Here is a 20,120-nt window from a genome sequence, read left to right on the forward strand (position 1 = left end):
CATCACCCCCTCACTCTCTCCTCCCCTCCCCTCCCCTTCTCTTTCTCTTCAATCTCCACCTCCCTTCCTCACCTCCTCCCTCTGTTCCCTCTGCACTCCCCCCCCCCTTCTTTCTGTCTCCTCCCTCTTCCCTTTCTCTCCTCCTTTCTCTCTCTCTCTCTCTCTCTCTCTCTCTCTCTCTCTCTCTCTCTCTCTCTCTCTCTTCTCTTCTCTTCCCCGCCCATTTCCTCCTCATTTCCCCCTCCCCTCTCTCCCCGTTCCCCACCCCTCCCCTCCCTTTTTCTCTACCCTTCCCCTCCCCTCACTCCACTCTCCCCCTCCCTTTCCCCTCCCCCTCCCCCTCCTTTCATCTCCATCACTTCCCCCCTTTCCCCCCCCCCTCCCCGTTCCCCCTGCCCTGCAATATCCAGTCATGCTTCCGTCCCTTTTTTATATCTCAAGTCATGCAAGTGTTAGTTTACCTCAAGAGATGTGTGTAACATCAAATAAGCAGAAAAGATGATGTGAGATATCAGAAAAGCGGAAAATCTTTCAACAGCGTGCCAAATGAAATGGGTTAGGCATCCATTCACATATCACCCCAGTCCCCGCAATGCTGCCTCACAGTCATAACCGTCTGCACATATTTTTTAACAAGTTTTCTCTTTATATGAGCATGTTTCCTACCAGATAGTTGAATCATCGACCTTGCTGTTAATAGGTATTAATCTAGCTGCATCTTACAGGAGCACACTGTATGTATGAATTGACTACAAGCTACACAGAGAGACCAGAATGATATAAATCTATTGAGAAACTTATTATTGTCTTTTTTTGTTGTTGTTCTTTCTATCTGTGGAATTTTCTCGCGTAATATGTAAAATTCACGACATTGTGAACGCGCTGCTGTCAGTCACTCAGGAGGTAAACAATCATGGCGAGTGAAAAGACTCAGGAATGGTTTTCTGTGGCTATTAACCTGGTCAAGGAAGCAGGACAGGTAAGAATTGCTAAAGACTATTATCCTAGGGCTAAAGTCGTGACGAAAGAGGTTTGTATTTATTTCATCAGTATATTAGTCGTTATTGATTAGTTACGTAACATATGTATGAAGCTGTCACTTGTCAGGATTCTGATAAGAATTTTTGAGATGGTTGTAGGAGACCGGCGAACCAGTGTAATAGATGACTTTGATGAAAGTTGGATTCATAGACATTATGAAGACAATGTCTAATTGACAAAGCACCCTTTTTTTTTTTTTTTTTTTTTTGCTTCTTTGTTTATTTAAATAACCTGGCTAACTTAGGTGACCAGCATTAGCCAGTCAATACCTGGTTGCCGGTGTCGTTTGCACGAAGATCCCTCATGCAGGTAGTTCTATGTGGTTAAAATTAGGGGAGTCTGGGGGGCGAAGCCACCCTGTTAGGATAAGCAAGATTAGGTTTGGCAGAATCATTAGATTTCCCATACCATAGGGGAACTGTGTGCAGACAACAACTGAGCTGTCAGCGGCAATTGCTCATGCATACTAGGGTAAGAGGATATTTCTGCTTGGGAACTTTGTGCATCTGTCACCAGTTTCATACTACAGTAATATGCCAAAACAATCCACAGACTGCTCAGTGGGGATTGTTGTGATAATTGTAACCAGGATGCTGAACCGCGGTTGGTTAACCTGCATTTATGTATTATTTAGTTACTGTATTTGTTATATTTTTCAGTCCGTGATTAAATCATAATTAGAGTTTGTTCTGACTTTTGGACCAGTGGTTCCCAAACTTATTTGTTCAGTGCCCCCCCCCCCTCCCAGACTAAGTACAACATTTGTGACCTCCCTGTATTTATCTGTGACTCCATCACAACTTTCACCTTCATTTGAAGAAGCAGATAAAGGAATATTACTCAGACAAGCATGTTGGGTATGAGATATAAGAAGTTGAGTGACTGAAAATAAAGTTGTGGTGCATTTATATAAAAGAACACTCTGACTTTAAAAGATAATTTTAGAGTTAGTGGTTCAGCCAAAATTGCACATCTGCTACCAAGTGAAGTATCAGAGGTTGAGATACAGAAAATGTACTGAAGAGATGATCTTGCTTAGACCACAGAACTGATTATGATGATGATTGTAATGTATGTTTACAGGTTGTGCGTGATGCAATAAAGAAGAAAAAGAATATAGAGACCAAGAGTTCAGCAGTGGATCTGGTGACCGAGTCTGACAAAGCAGTGGAGAAGTTGCTGATAGATGGCTTGTCCTCTGCCTTCCCTGACCACAAGTGCGTTATTTTTTTGTTAATAGCTTGTACCCACTGTCTATATTGAATACATGTTAGAGTTGTCCTTTTTAGGACATGTGTGATGGTATTAGAGGGGGTGAAAAAAACATATTGAGGGGTTGTATGAAAGATTGGTAAAGTATGTTTCAATGAACGTCATAAAGTCATGCAATGAGACTGCTCTCTACCACATCCTGAGATTGAACACACATCCATTTAGATGCCAGATCACTTTCACCACGTGACTATAGTTGGTTTGTTTCATTGGATGGAACTGGACCACAACCACAACTTGAATGCTGTTGTGGTTGTGTGAAATTGAGGAGCTTTAGTTATCAGGTAGAACTGAATTTCTTTGGTTTCTGTACTAACCACCATTGTGGAGTGACTATGCTTGGCCGTCACTTGAGCTGAAAGGGATTGGGGATCTTTGTCAGGTGAAAACAAACCAACCATAGTATTTTTATAACTGTAATTTACCAAATCAGAGAATCACTGTAAAATGAATTTCAACATTTTTCTCAACTTTTTCTCATCTCTGTCTTCAGTTGGAAAGAGAGCCTAGGATGATAATGATGATAATGTCTCCCTGGGATCAGGTTCATTGGGGAGGAATCTGTGGCAGGGGGTGAGAAGTGTGTACTGACTGCTGAGCCCACCTGGATCATTGACCCTATTGATGGCACGATGAACTTTGTGCACTCACTCCCGTACACATGCATATCAGTTGGGCTGTGGGTGGACAAGAGGGCGGAATTGGGCATTGTGTTTAACCCAGTGCTGAATCAGATGTTCACTGCCATTAGAGGCCAGGGGGCGTTCCTCAATGGTGAGAGGATCTGGGCTTCAGGACAGAAAGGTGAGGTACTGATATACAGTACTCTGTTCACTTTAACTCTTCAGTCCAATGAGGTAGCTATTCTTTATATAATCTAGTTATCTCCATACGGTATTATTAATCTTTGAAAAAAATTTGAAGGGTAGGGGTTGGATGATAGTTGTCTTTAACCCCATCTGTACAAGTAAGCATTCCTAAACAAGCTAATATTATATGAAGGTAGCATGTGTAAGACAGAAAATGCATCAGTAAACTGGACAGTTAATATGGCTTAAAACTGATGCCTCTTCATCTTGAATGCTGAGATATAAGAAGAGATTAAGACAAAACTATAGTGCTAGTCACAAGGGAGTGCTGTGGAAAGGAGGCAGACCCATCCATGGTATTCACTTTAACATGGCCTGAAAGCTATCTTTAATGCTGGGCTGTAAGAAAGGAGTAACACCAGAATGTGCAGATAATGCCAGTCATGAAAAAATGCAGTTGAAGGGATATAGAGCTGTAGTATTGTCATATTTTTCCACTGAGGTATTGGATGAAAATCTCCGCCAAGTTAAGGTAAAAGAACTGTGGTGGACAGTGGCAGATCCAATAGGTGGGGTCCAGGGGTTTGAATGATGTGTAAATGATTGTCCAGCTCATATCAGAGGGTATGGTGTAGCTGTTTCACCTTTGTCTGTGCCTATATATGAATTGGTTGAGATATTCTGGTATTTTATTGCTGTTAGCTAATGCCAAATACCCCGTAGTTAATTTAGGTGAAAGTGAATATTCTAGTGAATGCCAGATGATTGTATTCAGTTGAGCCGAGGAGTGTTAATTAAAATACTGGTAATGTTTTGTCAGAGCTGAGTCAAGCACTGGTGTTTGCTGAGATGGGAACAAGCTTGGACCCTGTGAAAGTGGATACTGTGCTCACCAACATTACCACACTTATGCCGAAGGTGCATGGGTGAGTACTATACCTCATTGTACATCATTGTTTGCATGGCATACATGAAGCAGTATTCATTGCACATACAGAGATATACATTGGTACACATTTTTCATAGCTGCCATAATTTTGTATATGCTCATCTATAGGGTGGCACTCTGCACTGAGCTTTGTAACTCACAGTAGAGGAGAATATGTTACAGTATTTGGAATACTATTCATTACTAAGATGTTTTACACAAACGAGAATGAAGAAAACTCAGACCTGGAACCTGTGCCAATCTGAGACCTTGTATAATTAGTGAAGCACATATGACTGAGTACAATATTTAGTAATAGAATTAAGAGTCAAACTTCATGTTTCTGCTGTTTTAGAAGGTGAAAATTGCTAGAATCTGTGAGGTTGGTTATGGATTATACATGTAGCCTGGTAGGAATTCAATATGAACAAGAGATAGAGGAAAGTTGATGGTATGCTGATGAATTGGGAGCAAACATGAAGTATGAACTAATGTGGAACTTGTATAGAGTTGTTTAGCTGTAAGTAGTTCTTCTGTTGAATATAATGTACTGTGATGTTAATGGTTTTAGCAAAGAATAATGTAAACAGACAAAATATATGCTAACTTTGCATGACTGACTATAAGAAGAGTGCAAGAAATGCACAAGTTCTTTATTCATCTGTTGCAGAAATATAGCATTACTTTTAACAATGCAGTTATGTAGATCTGTAGCAGCAGGAGAAGACTTGACTACAACATTGTGTCCATATTATCATCAGTATGGTACTAGTACCTGCATTCTCACTTGTTGTGGTTCTTGAGCATGCATTTCAGCATATTCTCCTTTAATATTGTAATATGATAAGGTGCCTGGTTATGTCTTTGTTGTATACCACCTCTGTCCCTTGCTGAAATCTCCTGTGGTGTACTTGTTGCTATGTGCATCTAACAGTCACCCAGCTACCAGTCATCCAGGCTTGTGTTTGATCCCATCTGAAGGTAGATACATTACTTATACAGTACAGTATTTAAATGGATACAGTACAGTAGTAAGTTGTTTCATATGTTCATGTATTCACATCCTGTTATAGTTTCCTCAGTAATATAAACAGAATCTGTCACTCACTGACACTTCTACAGAACAGATTTTGAGATACTTTTCTCACCCTACATTTATAATATCTGTCAGTCTTGTACCTGTGCATGAAGCACTGGATTGGAGTATGTCATTTTTCCAGTGACTGAAACTAGTGTTCCTTAATCCTTTGGATAAGTTGCTAATCAGGACCCATAAAACACAGCCTCAGTTTGTATGGTAGAACTTCCTACCTGTATCTCGCCTGTGAAAGCCAGCCTCTACAATTAATTCATTAACTCCATGTCTTGGAGAATATTGCCATAAATCTCCCCTCATGTAAACATTGAAGAGTGAGTTATATGATTATTGTATGTTTTGTGTGTGTTAGTGTATGTATACATGTGAATGTGCATGTGTATGTGTGTGACTTTTTACGCAGAGAGGAGGAACCACAACCATACAAAGATCGTCTGTCTTAATTACTCGTAAACAAAATGAATTCAGAGTAGGAGCAACTAGTTTCAAGATGCCTGGACACATTGTGTTAAAGCAGGATAAGTAGTCTTAAAGATGTATTTTAGTGTGTTAAAGAAAACTGTCCTGAATCTGACCAGTTTTATACATGACAAATTGAATGTGGATCATTTAGCCTATGAGATGGAGTTAAAAATTATGAATGCTTGAAGGATGAGGAAACTGATGTGTGGTCCATTTCACTGGACATCCTGCATGAAGTTCTTTAGCTTTTCTTTCTTCTTCATGTTTCTGGAACTCATTCACCCTTTGAATTAATAGGAAAGAGGGTTGTTATGATGATGATGAGAGATGCGAGTCTCAGAGAACACTGACCAGTTCTTGCATTTGAGAGTTAGATAGAAAAGGGATTAAGCTGTGTCAATAAGCTGGTGTTGTGTGCTGACAGAGTTCAGGAAAGCAGTATCCAGTGTAATAGTAATAATGACGAGAAGGCCTCTGTCCTGTTTTTTTAGAAGCAGGTGATAATTATGCTTTTTGTATGCGTTGTGCTCTACTACTGCTTCATCTTCTGCACAGGTGGCCTTCAATTGCCATTACTTTTTGTGGATGTTCTCTCCTCCCTTTTTGTGTGCTTTCTTTCTTTTCCCACTCACATGGTAATTGTGATACTGTTTTTTGTGCTCACTGAGCACACTGATCTTCACATTGGTGTGTGTTCATGATGATACATTGTTTATGCTACCACGAAATTGCCTTTTTGCTTCCCAAGCAGCCTCCTATTTGCTTCCTGCTATTTAATATTTATATATTTATATATATTTTTTATAAGCTCATTTTGACAGGCAATGTGAAGTGCATTCATAAAAAAAAAGCAAATGCTAAAAACAAGAAACTATGTGTACAATGGCTAGGGCTGTGAGTATGAGCCAAAATTATGGTGACTTGAAGAATTACATGTAGATGAGTGTCTGGCCCATTTCACTGGATGTGTTGTTGATAGTTCTCCTACTCTTGTACTTTGTCATGTTTGTTTCCTGAACCTTACTTTACTCCATCCTTAATTGGGAAAAAAGATCAGGATGATGATAATTTTCACTGTCTTGATATGCTATGCTATTCTCTCTTGCTGTTCATTTACTCATTGCTGTTATTACTGTTGCAGTTTCGGCACAGTTTCTTGCATATGCACACTTGGGTCATAACTTCTGGAGTGTGTGCTTGTCAGCTGACCAATGGAAGTTTATAATCTTATTTGTTTTGTGCTTCCTCTTTCCTTGTTTTCTGACTTCCACCTCACCATATTCTTGGGTAGGAGAAAAAGGTGACGATAATAAAAATTATATTTGGGAAGTTTTATCTGTAGAGATGACCTGGTGAAGGTGAGTTCTTCTGAGTTCTTTCTCTCGTGGACTGCTTTTATGATGGATAGCAAACTAGATGCCTGTGTCCAGGCATCTTGAAATGAATGGATCTTGAATTTGGCTCTCTGTTATCTTGTTTTTGTTTTTCTTGGAGGGAACAATTTGCAGGCTTCTTGCCTTTGGTTCCCTCTTTCTTGCATTATATAAAAAAAAGAAAAAAAAAAAAGAAAAGAAAAGAGAGATTAGTGAGCCATTAGAACCACCAACATATCATAAAAGCACCCTAAATAATAGCTTCACATCATTTACGAATGAAACAGCTTTGATGCATATTGGCTCCAGAGTGGTGACTTTTGAAGGTGTGTGGCACATAATGATGGCTGAGTTTCAGGGAATAGATTGTATATGTCTATACCCACAGTTGGACACACAAAGCATCATGAACTGATGAGGGCTATGTGATTCTCCATCACCAGCCTTTTGCACTGCTCATCATCCTTCTCAGTATTACAGTTTTGGTTGTTGTAGTTTACTTTTTACATAATGCCACTCGGGGAAAACTGGCTGGTCCTATGACGTTGAATGTCTGAACTGAGTATTGTAGCCCCGTATCCCTGTGCTCTTAATAGGTCAGTACAGATTGGATGATGCCTTCCTGCAGTAAGACCCCAGAGTTATAAGGGAGTGAACAGAGAAGCTGGTAGAAATTATGTAGCCTGGAGAGCTGCCATCACATCAACAGTGCTAATGCATTCAGGCCTGTACCAAAGCTTTAAAGCATGCAGGCCTGTACAAAAGCTTTAAAGCATGCAGACATGTACAAAAGCCTTTTAAAATGAAAACAAATCTGAGCAATCAAGTCCTGGACCCTTATGCCCCTGATGGGCAATAAAAGATTGAATGGTGAATGTATGAAATAGTCTAGTCCTTGGTCCTTATGATCCTGATGGAGTTGCAAAGGATTGGATGGTAGATGCATGGAGTAGTCTAAAACCAGACCTCTGTGTTCTTGATGGGGCAGTAGACAAGTGGCTAATGAATGTTGAAAGAAATTGGTAGTGGATCTACAGGCTTCGAGGGATAGGATCAGCCACCCTTGGGATGGTGAGCGTAGCAGCTGGCTGGGGCGATGTTTTCTACCATATGGGACTACACTGCTGGGACATGGCGGCAGGGGCCCTAATACTGTGGGAGGCAGGGGGTTGTGTCCTTGATACACAAGGTTGGTGATGTCTTCTTTCTCACATCATGGGCTGTACAGTAAGTCCTCATTATTAACAGCATCTTTTGATACTCATTTTTGTTAGTGTCCATGTCAGTCTGATGTCATTTTGTATTTTAGTCAGACTACCACCTGATGATTTTGTTTAACTTTCAAAGAGATCTTTAGTAGTGAAATGGTTAATGAAGGCTACATCTAACTCCTCCAGTGTGAAAAGTCTCCTTAAACTGAATTGAATCAACTGTAGATGGCAGTATTGAAGTACCAGTATGTAACTGAATTGGTGGGGTTCTTTCCAGAGTAAAATACAGGGAAGTTGCTTGAGACAGTTACATTGCTGCAGTGGTCCCAACAGTTGCATAGAAAAATTTCATCATAACATTCTTTGCTTATAATGAGGACTGCCTGTATTCCTGTGTGGCTAGGAAGCTCTCTGGCACCTCTTCCTTACCTGTATATTTCAGTGTGGTATATGTTCATATACTCTTGTACGTTTCTCATCTCCCTCCCTATCCCCCAGAAGGAGGAGGATGAGCTGCAAGAGGATGGCAACTTAAGCCTACAGTCAACATTGTCTAGTGCTACAACTACCACTGCTATTGCTTTGTTGTTATTAATTTTTTCATTGTGATAACTGTGGTACTGTGTTCCACTCCACCTAACTTCAGGGTATTTCATTGTGTTGGTATTACTCTTCTCATGGTCGTGTCAACTCTGGCATTCTGTTCCAGCTAACTGCAGATAAATTTTAATCTGATGGGAGTGAGTCAGAGAAGCTTGAGAGGGTTAATATTGATAACTGCCAGTAATCTTCTTATGGTTGTGAGATCTATATAGTATTGCCTTCCAGTTGCCAGATAATTTCATTCAGCTGAGAGCGAGCCCTGGAAGTCTGAGTATGAAATGCCATACTTAATTTACGAGAGAATATGAATCTAAAGCTCTGTATACAAAAAGAAATACAGTACCTGTACTGTGTATCAGAGAAGAAGTGCCGTGAAGCCGCCGATATCCACAAGACTATGTATGGCTTGTATGAATTCAACTTGTTATGCAGCAGTCTTCTGCACATACTGTCATTGGTTAACCACTTGAATCCAAGGAATGTCATTTTTAACTTATTCATGCTGCTGCTGCTGTCATGCAGTTTTCTTCAACTTAGGAAAGGTCTCGTGTGTTGAAGGGGTTTTTGGAGGTTATAGCTAACCTTGGTGTCGTAAGCTGGATAAAATCAGTAGAAAATGGCAAGAATAAGTAAAAAAAGATATCCCTGGGCTCAGTGGGTTAACAAGGCACCTTAGCACCACTTCCTTGCTGGATTATGTTTGCAGCTGATATGTCACATTATTTTTGTATGTTATTCATAGAGTCTGTGTTGATAAATTACAAGGGAATGATAAGTTGTAATGCCCAGAAATATATTGTTAAGGAAGAGATGCTGTAAAGCCTTCTAAGTTGATGGAAATACTGCTCTTTATATTGGTGTGAGTTGTAGAGTTGCATATGTTGTCTGTTGCTGTGCATTGTAGATTGATAGATGTTGTCTGCTGATGGTGCAAGCTTTTATATGTTTTGGGTTGCTATGAACTAATGTTTTCCTGCAATTTTCACATTTTTCTTTTTTTACTCATGCAAAAAGGTTTGGCTGTTTGTTTGAGTGAAGAGATGTTGATTGCAATTTCTGCAGTTATTTGATCTGCATGCTGTGAAACACCACATTAAAACCTGATGAATGTCTGTGGGTACTTGGAAATGGAGGGATGAATATGCCAAATGTGAGGTTGAAGTTTTCAAACTGTTAACTTTCAAGTTGGAATGCCATGTATAGCATTAGAGTTTTGTATTTGATGATATGATGATAAAGATGCCCAACAATAGGAATTTGTCTGTTAACCATGATTACATCGAAACTTCACATGAAATTGCTTACATATTTCTTTGTAAGTAACTCCAGTGCTGGGGTTGGTTATAGTACAGATTTTGGGAGGGTAGTTTTACACCTTAACTCCAGGATGTATCCCCAGTAGTTTTATTTTTACTGCTGCCAGTGTATTTTATTTAACTTTTCAAGGACTCCATACATTCAGCAAATATTTTAAGGCTGCATCTAACCCGACCAGTTTGAGAAGCCTTTGCAAAGCTGGAGAAAGTCATCAAAAGATACCAAGAATAAACTGCAGAATACATCACTAGATTTATTGCATCAGTCAAGGGCCAGATCTAACTTATTAATCCCCAGTAGTTGCTGGAAATTATTGATAAAAGAAATGTAACAGTAAACCCTTGTTTAAAATTCCAAGTAAAGTGCTATCATTGTTAAACTGCTGGTGCATTAAAACCTTTTTGAACTATAAATAGCTTGTGGTTCATTGTTTTTATATAAGAAATGAGCTTTTTTTTCCAGTCATGAATCAAAAACAAGTTTCACTTAAAGTTGTTTTTACATTTAAGCTTATTGCCTCACACATCGTAGACTTTTAAGTTGAGGACTGTATCTATATGATTATAATAAGACATGTGATAATGTGAATCTCAGTGGGATTTTGGTTCTGTGTATGTGTGGTACAATGTAAGTATCATTTTGGACTTTGATTCTGTGGAAGTGAGGTATCTTGTGAGTATCATTTTGGGCCTTGAATCTGTGTATTATACTTGTGACTGTGTTCCCTGTCAGAGAGTGGTGATTGTGTGGCTAGTTACTAAGCTGGTGCCACTCTTATCACTGCTGTGGTAGGTAGCTTATCCCAGAGGTATTGGTACCAAGCAATCACAGTTACTGTTAATTTGTCCTACCCTCCATCCCTTGTGCCTTCTTCATTTGATTTTCTCCAATGAGTCACATACTTTTGTTTTGCTGATCTCATCCTTTCATGCCTCTCTTCTTCCAGCCATTCTTCAGCCACTTACATGAGCATTACTTTCATTCTCTTTATTCAGTAACTCATTGTTTTCTTCATCTGCTCACCAACTCTCCATTCACCACTGGCTTTTTGTCATTTATGTGTTTTAAACTGTTGCTAGAGGGAGATGCCTTCACATGGTGACATCAATATAACTCTCATCCTTCCCATACTCCAAAAGGAGCATGGTGGACTGCAGCTGAAGGGCAGCTTTAGTCTGCAGTCCATTAGGCTCATGTCTAGATGAACCTGAGGCCAACGTAAAAATAACAGTAATGATGATTGTCTGTATTGTTTACTTGTGTAGTGAAGAATTTTATACTTGTAAGCTAGAGTTGTAGTGCATTCAGTAATATAAACTGGGAATGGTGTCAGCCTCCGTGACTTCGGGTCAGCAGCGATATCCATGGCGGCAGTGGCAGCCGGCTGGGGTGACGCCTTCTTTCACTTCACTTTGGGTCCGTGGGACATGGCGGCGGGGGACCTCATAGTCAGGGAAGCTGGGGGGGTCATGTTCAACTCAGAAGGTGCAGTGCCACAATTACTTCTTGAGACTCTGCTTCATCATGGGATATGTGCTGAGACAGCTATGCCTTTCTGTGGGGAATATTTACTAATGCACTGTGTCTGGAACTCTGTTTGGCTTTCTGTGTATTAAAAAAAATATATATATCCAATGATACCAAAGACATTGCTTAAAAATATCAGGTTTCAACCAGAGAATGAAAAACAGAATTATTGGCATCATTGTAATTTTCCTTTGTTACATTGTACTGTATGTCCTGGTATTATATGTTTTTCCAGATGAAATGCATGAATTTCTTCTCTGCTTACCCCATAAAACAGATAAACTAGTTAGATGATAGAGTAAGTTGAACATTACATTGTCGAAAGCAAGTGAATAGGAGTGAGTGAGAGAGAGAAACAAAGTAGCCTGAAGGTGGTTTGTCATGGCCATTCCTGGTCCGGGGGTTTTCCAGGTGGAGAAAAGGCTGTCAGGGATGATGAATACTGCAGCACTTTAGTACAGATTTGGTAATGAAAAAGAAAAAAAAAATTGGTTAATAAAGTTCATTTTTCTTAAAGCGCATTATTTGGCACTTAACCCACTGGTCCTGAGGATGTCATTTTCAGTCTTGCCATCTCCTGTTGATTTTCTTCAGCTTAAGATAAACTCTTTGAACTGTAGGGGTTAGATATAGCCTCAATAAACCCCTCAGTATGAGAGGCCTTTCCTAAGGTAAATAAGGGCATCAGGTAGGACCAAGAGTAAACTAAAATGGACATTACGCAAATTGATGTTGTTACAGGAAAGCCACCATCACATATAGCCATGATGGTTATAAGGAAGCCTTCAGTCAAGGAGTGAGATATAATGCAACTGTGCATGGAAAATTTTGTAGAAACTGACTCAACAGTAATGTGTTTACATCAGAATATGGCATTAATTGTGTTGGCTGCGATGTTAACTGATGGTGATGACGACACTGGAGTACCTGCTGTGATGCATGCTGTCAGGTGGGGGTCAAGTGCTGGATGCCACCCAAGGACTATTGGTTGATGTTAGGAATGACATTTAGTCTCAAAGTGATATGCACACCAACACAGTTCTTCAGATTGGTGGTACTGTATTGCCTAAACTATTCAAAGAGGGGAGTGAATGGTGTAAAACTGCATCATCATCCAGAACAGGGGCTACAGTCAACAAAAACTGGTCAGGATGACTCTGTTGCACACCAGAACACCAGTCTATACATTGTATATATTCAAGTATGTATGTCTTGAAGCATCAGTTGACCAAACTTGTTTTCCATAATTTTTCAGTGATATATTCTTCATACATATGACTCCTGGGTATTTGTGTTTTACATGTCAGTATGAGCAAGGAAAAGGGTAGGGGATATATTTACCAAAATCCTTAAATACTATACAGTAGTTGCAGGAAATTCCACAAGCATGTATGAACCCAACTGTGTTATGAACTACAGGCTGCGTGCGATGGGATCATGTGCGCTAAATATGTGCCAAGTGGCGTCAGGGGGTATGGACGTGTGCTATGAGTTTGGGGTACATGCGTGGGACATGGCTGCGGCCTATCTCATCATTGCTGAGGCTGGCGGCACCGTTGTTGACACAGAGGGTATGTCAGCAGCTGTTTTTTCCAGTAACCTTGAGAATCATTAGTAAACTGCTTCATAAATGTTTTTTCGTGTTGGCTCTGAATTTGGCTTTTTGTCCTGAACTTAACAATATCAGATGTAGTACTGCATTAGCTGGGGTTGACATGTCCTGCAAGCACTTTACTGCATCTGATGCAGAGTGGCAGTCTCAGCAACATGTACATATGTGGGTGTACAGTACCTCATAACTGTATTGTGCAAGGAAGATCAGACTAAGTCACTTATCATGCCTGGATGTGTAGAGCACATTGCAGCCATCATGCCTTGAAACAGTCATTTGCTTTCAGCAACAGTTTGGAAGTATTAACTGGTTTTGGCACTTGGTTTAGCTTTCAGTCTGTAGAAAACATCAGCTATACTATGATGTTAGTGTGAATAAAATACTTGTTTACCAGTTGCAGGAAAAAGGAGACCCATTATGTATTACTGTAGTATGTTTTGTATAACTGTATATGTAAATGTTCCTCAGTAAAACTTAGAAAGTGTTGCCTTGTATTTTTGGTTAACTCTTCTTGCTCTGTATTTTGCCCATATCTGCCTTGTTGCCTCCAGTGAACCTCTTTTTGGGATGGCCTTGACATAACCACATCTGAATAACTGATGGGGAATACATCATCAAACATTTCCTTGGACTACAACATGAACCCATTGCTTTCAAAATATAGATCCCCATTTCCCTTCTGTGTGCAAACAGACTGGGACGAAGAGATCCTACTCAAAAACCTGCAGGTTGCTTTGTTGTTTTATATGTATATAATTTTTGTTTTTTCTCTCTCTCTCTCTAACTCATGATTTTGTACATGAATCCCATACTCTTACTTATGTTGAAGTCTGTTTGGGTCCCGGACAAACCTGATGGGTAGTTTATAGCTTTTGTTTTGGGAATTAGTGTTGTGAAACCCTCTCTCTTTAGCACACATCAGTAAATGTCCTCTCATCAACATCTCCCTTCCCACTAGAGACTGTTGGTGTTGACAGTATATGTTGCATTACAGGTACATCTGTAACTTTTGAGCAGATGAATATTGCATTTTTAATCTCATTATCCTGTTATTAATCTTATATTAAAGTGACAGGTTATCACCTGCATGTAAGTATTGTGTTATTGTATGTGTACCAGTCCTTTGTTCCAGTTACCTTTGTTGCTTTGAACTTGTCTTTTTTTTTTTCTTTTTTTCAAGGACTGTAAATGTCTTTTTTGTGTTGATTAGAAATAGCACCATACCTTTAGCCCCATCAGCCTGTGGATATGCTTTTTATTTTAGTCCAGCTAACACAGCTAAATACTTACTCAGCCTGGGAGAGAGCTGTTGGGAAGAGATACAGTAGTTACACCTTTATTTTCATCATCTAAGGAAGCTTCCTTTCACCTCTTCATAACCAGGTTATTTCTGCGTATGGTTGGTAAATATTATTTTTTATTTTATCAGTGCAAGCTGAGTCAGTAGTAAATGAATATAGAAGGCATGGAAGAGAATACTCAGTATTATTGTAGAACAGGCTTTTAAAATCACGTTGAGTAAGAGGTGCAAGAAAGTCTGCCAAGTTGATGAGGATACATGCCTAAGAAACTGTATTTAGTTATCCATTCATCCTGAGGGCATCTTTAAAGCCTGCCATTATTATGGTGCAAATCCTGTTTTTATTGATGTACAGTACTGTAGTTCCAGTTATCAGACTATCACTCATTTTTGCATGTAAGATAATTTACAATGTTGTGTGAAAAGTACCTACATTAACTTGTTTTATAATATACAAGTATGTTGTTTCCAGGCCACTACTGTGTTATAGGAGCTGCTAGCATTCATTTGTTCTTCAGTATTCTGAAGGGCACATGCTTTAATTTTTAAACATGTTAAGTTTTAGTATATGGCTGTGCAAATGAGTGTGAGAGAAAGTGAGACTGAGGATCTATCTATCTATCTATCTATAGCCGACGCCCTAATCCCGCAAAGGGTGGCCACAAACAAAACGCCCCCAAGTCGCTCTGTCACCCACCATTTGACTACCCTCCCCCCAACTCACCCCCCCATCCCTCATATACCTCTCAACTCCATCCCTCCACCTCATCCTCGGTCTACCCCTCCCTCTCCCTCCCTCCACCTCACCTGCATACACCCTCTTAGTCAGTCTTTCATTCTCCATTCTCTCCACATGTCCGAACCACATCAGTGTATTTCTCCTAATCATCTCAACCACATCCACAGCCACCCCACAACGTTCCTTCACTGCTTCATTCGTCAACCTGTCCCTCCATGTCACTCCACATGCTCCTCTCAAGTAACTCATTTCTACTGCTCTCACTCTTGACTTGTTCCCCTCTTGCAGGGTCCACGCCTCGCTTCCATACATCAGGGTAGGGATCACAATACTATCATGCAGTGACTTCTTAACTTCCATACTCACCTCCCTATTCCTCATCACTGCTTTCAGTGAACCAACAACCTTCCTTCCCTGCTGTACCCTTTCATGCACTTCATCTTCCAAAGTTCCATCCTTACTCATCACACTATCAACACTACCCAAGTACTTGAATGCACTCACATTCTCCATATCCTCACCATCCAACCTTACTGTACATTCTGTGACTTCATTCCTCTCAAACACCATAACTTTACTTTTGTATACATTAACTTTCAGCTTCCTCCTCCTACACACTGTCCCAAATTCATTCACCAAACCTTGCTACTCCCATTCGTCTTCACTCAACAATACTGTATCATCCGCAAACGGCAACACTGAGGATAAAATGGAGAATTTGAGTTGAGAGATATATGAGAGAGGGGTGTGAGTTGGTGGGATGGCAGTAAAATCACAGAGAAGAGGGTGACATGGAGACAGTTAGTTTGTGGCCACCCTTTATGTGATTAAGGCATCTGGCTATAGATAGATTGATAGAAAGTGAGGTAATTTGTGGATGTTGATAAAATTAAGTCAAGTGGCAGCAGTTGAAGGTGGTTGGATGAATTATGCACAGATCATTTGACAGATTTGACACTCCTGTTTTAGCTTGATAGGCAGTGGATTGACTTTATTTGGGAAGCATTTGTGAAGTGCTTGTATAAAAATAGTGTTCCACCTGTGAGATGGAATTAGAATTCTGGGCGTATGAATGATTTGCGAATGATTGTGTAACCAGTTTTCTCGGGCATGCTGTTAATAGTTCACAATCTTTCATGCTTTCTCTCTCCTTATTTTCTAGGGTCTACCTTACCCTCTCCATGATAGGAAAAAATGATGATGATGATGATAATGTAAATATATGACATGCTGAGTGTCATTTTAAGCATACTTTTGATCTCTGTCATGGCAGGAGGTGACTTTGACTTGATGCGACGCCGTGTCCTGTGTGCCGCCACCCCAGAGCTGGCTGCAGCAATTGCACCTCTGCTTAAACAGTACCAACCACAGCCAGATGGTTCATGCAACTAGACGACTGGGGAGAGTAAGTGTTTTGCTCCTGGAGAGAATAGTATAGAATGCAGTTTTACATTCATCCATTCGTGTGAAATTTCTTTGACAGTCTTACTTTGCTGCCTGGTGGTCTTTCATGTTTTTAAGCAGCAGTAGAACTTTAATAGTAATAGGCATTTTTTTTTCCTGTACAGAAATTTGCAGTGGATTTAAGAATAGATGATCCAAATAGGAGACCCATAAATACTGACAGACTGTAGGTTTGAGGTGTAACTTATAATTTTGAATTTGGCACTGAGTTTGAAAGAGCCTTATCCAGAAATTAGGTAATTTTCCTGGCTGACTAACAGTAATAAGTATTTGAGAGTATGGTAAAATCTATATATCTGGCTCATGTATATATTGGCAACAAAGGAGATGCAGCAGACTTTCTTTTTCTTTCATTTTCAGAAAGAAGAAACCAAGGGCTTAGTGCCTTCTGGATGTGTCCCATATAAAGGAAGTTCAGCAGAAAATAGCAGGAATCATGTTCCACACATTTCAAGATATATTCACATATTTTTCAGAGGGAAAGTCACATGCAGAGGAAGATGGATTGAGGAAGATTAATCCAGAGTTGACTGTTTGTGTGCATGAAGGACTGCCAGTACTTCCAAATTGTTGTTATGGCCCTAGGCTCATCCAGATATGAACCCAGTTGTCTGTAGACTGATGTACCTCTCCTGAAGTCTGCCATCCTCATTTCAGTGCATAGGGAGGGAGCTGAGAAATTTTTATAATGTGTCAGCTTTGGTACTTGGTTATATCATTTCTACCACATGAATGCGTTCCTTTCCATCACCACTGCCAAACATATGCATTAGAGACAAGGATGGTTCACATACTTAACGGCTCTACTTGAGGAACACTACCATACCTGTACACCTTCTCATTGTTTTAAAGCCCAAGTACTTTTGCTTATATAGTTAGTGCTGAACCATGTCACAGGGCATGTTATTGGTAGTTCTCCCTCTTTGTACTCTCTTTCACTATTTCTGGAACCTACCTCACCCTGTCTTTAGATCAGTGAAAAGGTCAGGATGATGATTATTGATGAGTATAAATTAATAAGGATATGTTGTTTTTGTATTAGCTCTACATAGTCCTAATCTTATTTTAAATACAGTGTAATATTTATAAGATCAAGTGAAGGTAGACAGTGCTCTGCCAGTTAACTGAGGTGTTGTTTGTGCAATATTTTTGTTAAACTGCTGAAAGAGATAACCAAAGGCTGAAATCTCGCAGAATTTATCCATTCCAAAGCACACTGAAGAAAGAGAAATTGAGATTCAAAAGCCATTTATTTTGATGCCATGACACTCTGCATTTAAAAGCTTGAAGGTTGTAATTTATAGGCATGACAGACTGAAGAAGACAGTAAGACAGTTCCACAGATGACCCGTTACATACATCTCAATGATGTGTCTTCAGTTTAGCTTGGTCACAGAATGCTGAAATTAAAAAGTTTATATGCATTCAGTATCAGGAGGAATAATATAGTATACCTTACAGTGTCAATAGGTAAGGAAATATTTTAGGACCAGTAATCTTGGCACACCCACTTCTCCTCCCCCCCTACCCATTTTATACATATACAGTACTCAGAGTGCTTGTGTAATTGCCTTAACATATATCCAGTGTTATCTTTAGGTATGAGATGCTGTCTTTTATGTTATGCTCTCTGTATGTGCAAAAACAGAGAGTGGTACAGAAGTGACTGAAAGATTGAAAAGGAGAGTGATGGAGAATGAGCATGTTTGCCTGTTGAGTTTACCAGACTGAGTTGTCACATGTGAATTTAGTGCTTTTGGGTAGGAATATTTTATTAAGTAGTTAGTGCATTAACTGTAGACATAATCAGATATACAATCAGTAACAAAGTTTACCTAATATTTCACCAGCTTTTTTCTTGCTCTATCTTTGTTCAAAAAGAGTTTACTGTATTTTCATGAGTTTAAGTAGATTTCACAGCCTAGTCATCAATGTTATTCAGTTCAGCTATACTTCTGTACTTTAAGAAAGTAATATTCTTTTTTTTTTAATAGAAGGTAGTTTACTGCACTGTGCAGTATCTGTGAAAGTAGTAAAGTATTATTGACATATATATGAAGTACTTTCCCCCAAAAGCACTTGTAAGATTAGTGAAATGTAGAGCTTGACAAAGCAAGTTTGGCAGCCAGATAACTGTTGTAATTAATTTGATTTAGGACATTAAAAGAAGTGAAAGTTTCCTTATCTTGTTTTTCTCTCTCTGACTAAACATAATTGGCATTCAATTGCTAATTTGTATTTAAGCATTCTCAGGGGTCTGACAGGTAACGCAGCAGCGAGTTTCTATGACTGTTGTAAGATGGAACATAATATGAAGTAGTGTATTGTTGGCCAAAACATAAACATACAGTAGCATTTCTTGTAGGAGCAGGGTGTTGGTTTGGTTTAGAAACTTGTGAATACATAAACATGAAAAAAAATAATAATAATAATAATAATAGAAAAAAATGGGTGAACAATGTATACAGTATACTGTATATATATGAAGCAGTCAAGATGACTTCCTATCAAAAGATGTCTCATTATCTCCACTGAGAACTGATTATCAGCATCCACCTGGAGGTTCAGGTGTAAGGTGAGAGAGGGAAAGTAAGATTTGATTAAGGCATAGTGACAATATTTCTAATTTGACAAAGATGCCTAATCCCATTTAGCTCAGTTGATGGCCAGGTGTAATCAGATTGGAGAGTTGCTTTGTTCAGTAACCAAGAAAACCCATCTTTGTCCTTAAGGAAAGGTTCATTGAATTTTATGTAACCACAACTTAGTATTTTTTTTTTTTTTTTCATTATTTCTTCATCGATTAACAAATGAGTGAAGTATGTGAACTTATGGGAAAAAGCAGGTGTTCACTACTATAAGTATCATGTGCCTTCCCATCACCACTACTGGTTGTGGGAGGCAGGGGAGTGAGTGTGTGTGTTGTGGAACTGTCAGCATGGTGTCATTACTTTTGTTAGTCCTCCTCCACCTCCCTGCTGTCATTTATGCTCAGGTTTGGAACTTTATAAAGCTCAGATTACATATGACACTGCCAGGTGTCTCTGTTATTTGTGCTGCTCATCATGTACAGTTGCAAATGTAAATATTAATACGTGAATGACCATTGAATATTGAGACAATGAACTTTTGATTCTAAAAGCCCAGTGATGATATCTTTGGAGCCCAGTGAACTTTCAGAATAATGTGTAAGATTTTCATAAGAATTTAATTGAAAGTTGAACAATATCCTTTTCCACAACTGTACCAGACATTATGTAAGTTTCTCTAACTACTGTATTAGAAGTAATACACAATACTGAAATGGAAAATATGTCATCAACTGAAATCAAAGTGAATAGGTGAATACCTTACACTACCACTGAA

At 39.3% G+C, this 20,120-nt stretch overlaps 1 protein-coding gene across 2 annotated transcripts; it reads left to right on the forward strand.

Annotated features, from left to right (window-relative positions):
• Positions 1 to 889: 889 nt before the first annotated feature.
• LOC145417805 (inositol monophosphatase 1) lies at positions 890 to 18,921 on the forward strand. 2 transcript variants are annotated; one of them, XM_080286422.1, is made up of 7 exons: positions 890 to 979; positions 2,125 to 2,258; positions 2,858 to 3,117; positions 3,943 to 4,048; positions 8,019 to 8,170; positions 16,564 to 16,695; positions 17,115 to 18,921. In XM_080286422.1, exons 1-6 carry the CDS (start codon positions 914 to 916, stop codon positions 16,680 to 16,682), a joined length of 837 nt encoding a protein of 278 aa, XP_080142548.1. In that variant the 5' UTR covers positions 890 to 913; the 3' UTR covers positions 16,683 to 16,695; positions 17,115 to 18,921. The 2 variants fall into 2 exon arrangements, with proteins under 2 accessions (XP_080142548.1, XP_080142547.1); XM_080286421.1 differs by lacking the exon at positions 8,019 to 8,170 and adding an exon at positions 13,059 to 13,210.
• Positions 18,922 to 20,120: the final 1,199 nt, after the last annotated feature.

Source organism: Coenobita brevimanus, chromosome 111 (genome assembly GCF_032717465.1).
Source record: "Coenobita brevimanus isolate Jiangsu-jjx chromosome 111, ASM3271746v2, whole genome shotgun sequence".
Taxonomy (NCBI): Eukaryota; Metazoa; Arthropoda; class Malacostraca; order Decapoda; family Coenobitidae; genus Coenobita; species Coenobita brevimanus.

Coding starts and splice junctions, on each gene's coding strand:
- LOC145417805 (XM_080286422.1), top strand. CDS start 914: ATGGCGAGTGAAAAGACTCAGGAATGGTTTTCTGTGGCTATTAACCTG. Junction 980..2,124: donor TGGTCAAGGAAGCAGGACAG/GTAAGAATTGCT, acceptor GTATGTTTACAG/GTTGTGCGTGATGCAATAAA. Junction 8,171..16,563: donor TTGTGTCCTTGATACACAAG/GTTGGTGATGTC, acceptor CTGTCATGGCAG/GAGGTGACTTTGACTTGATG.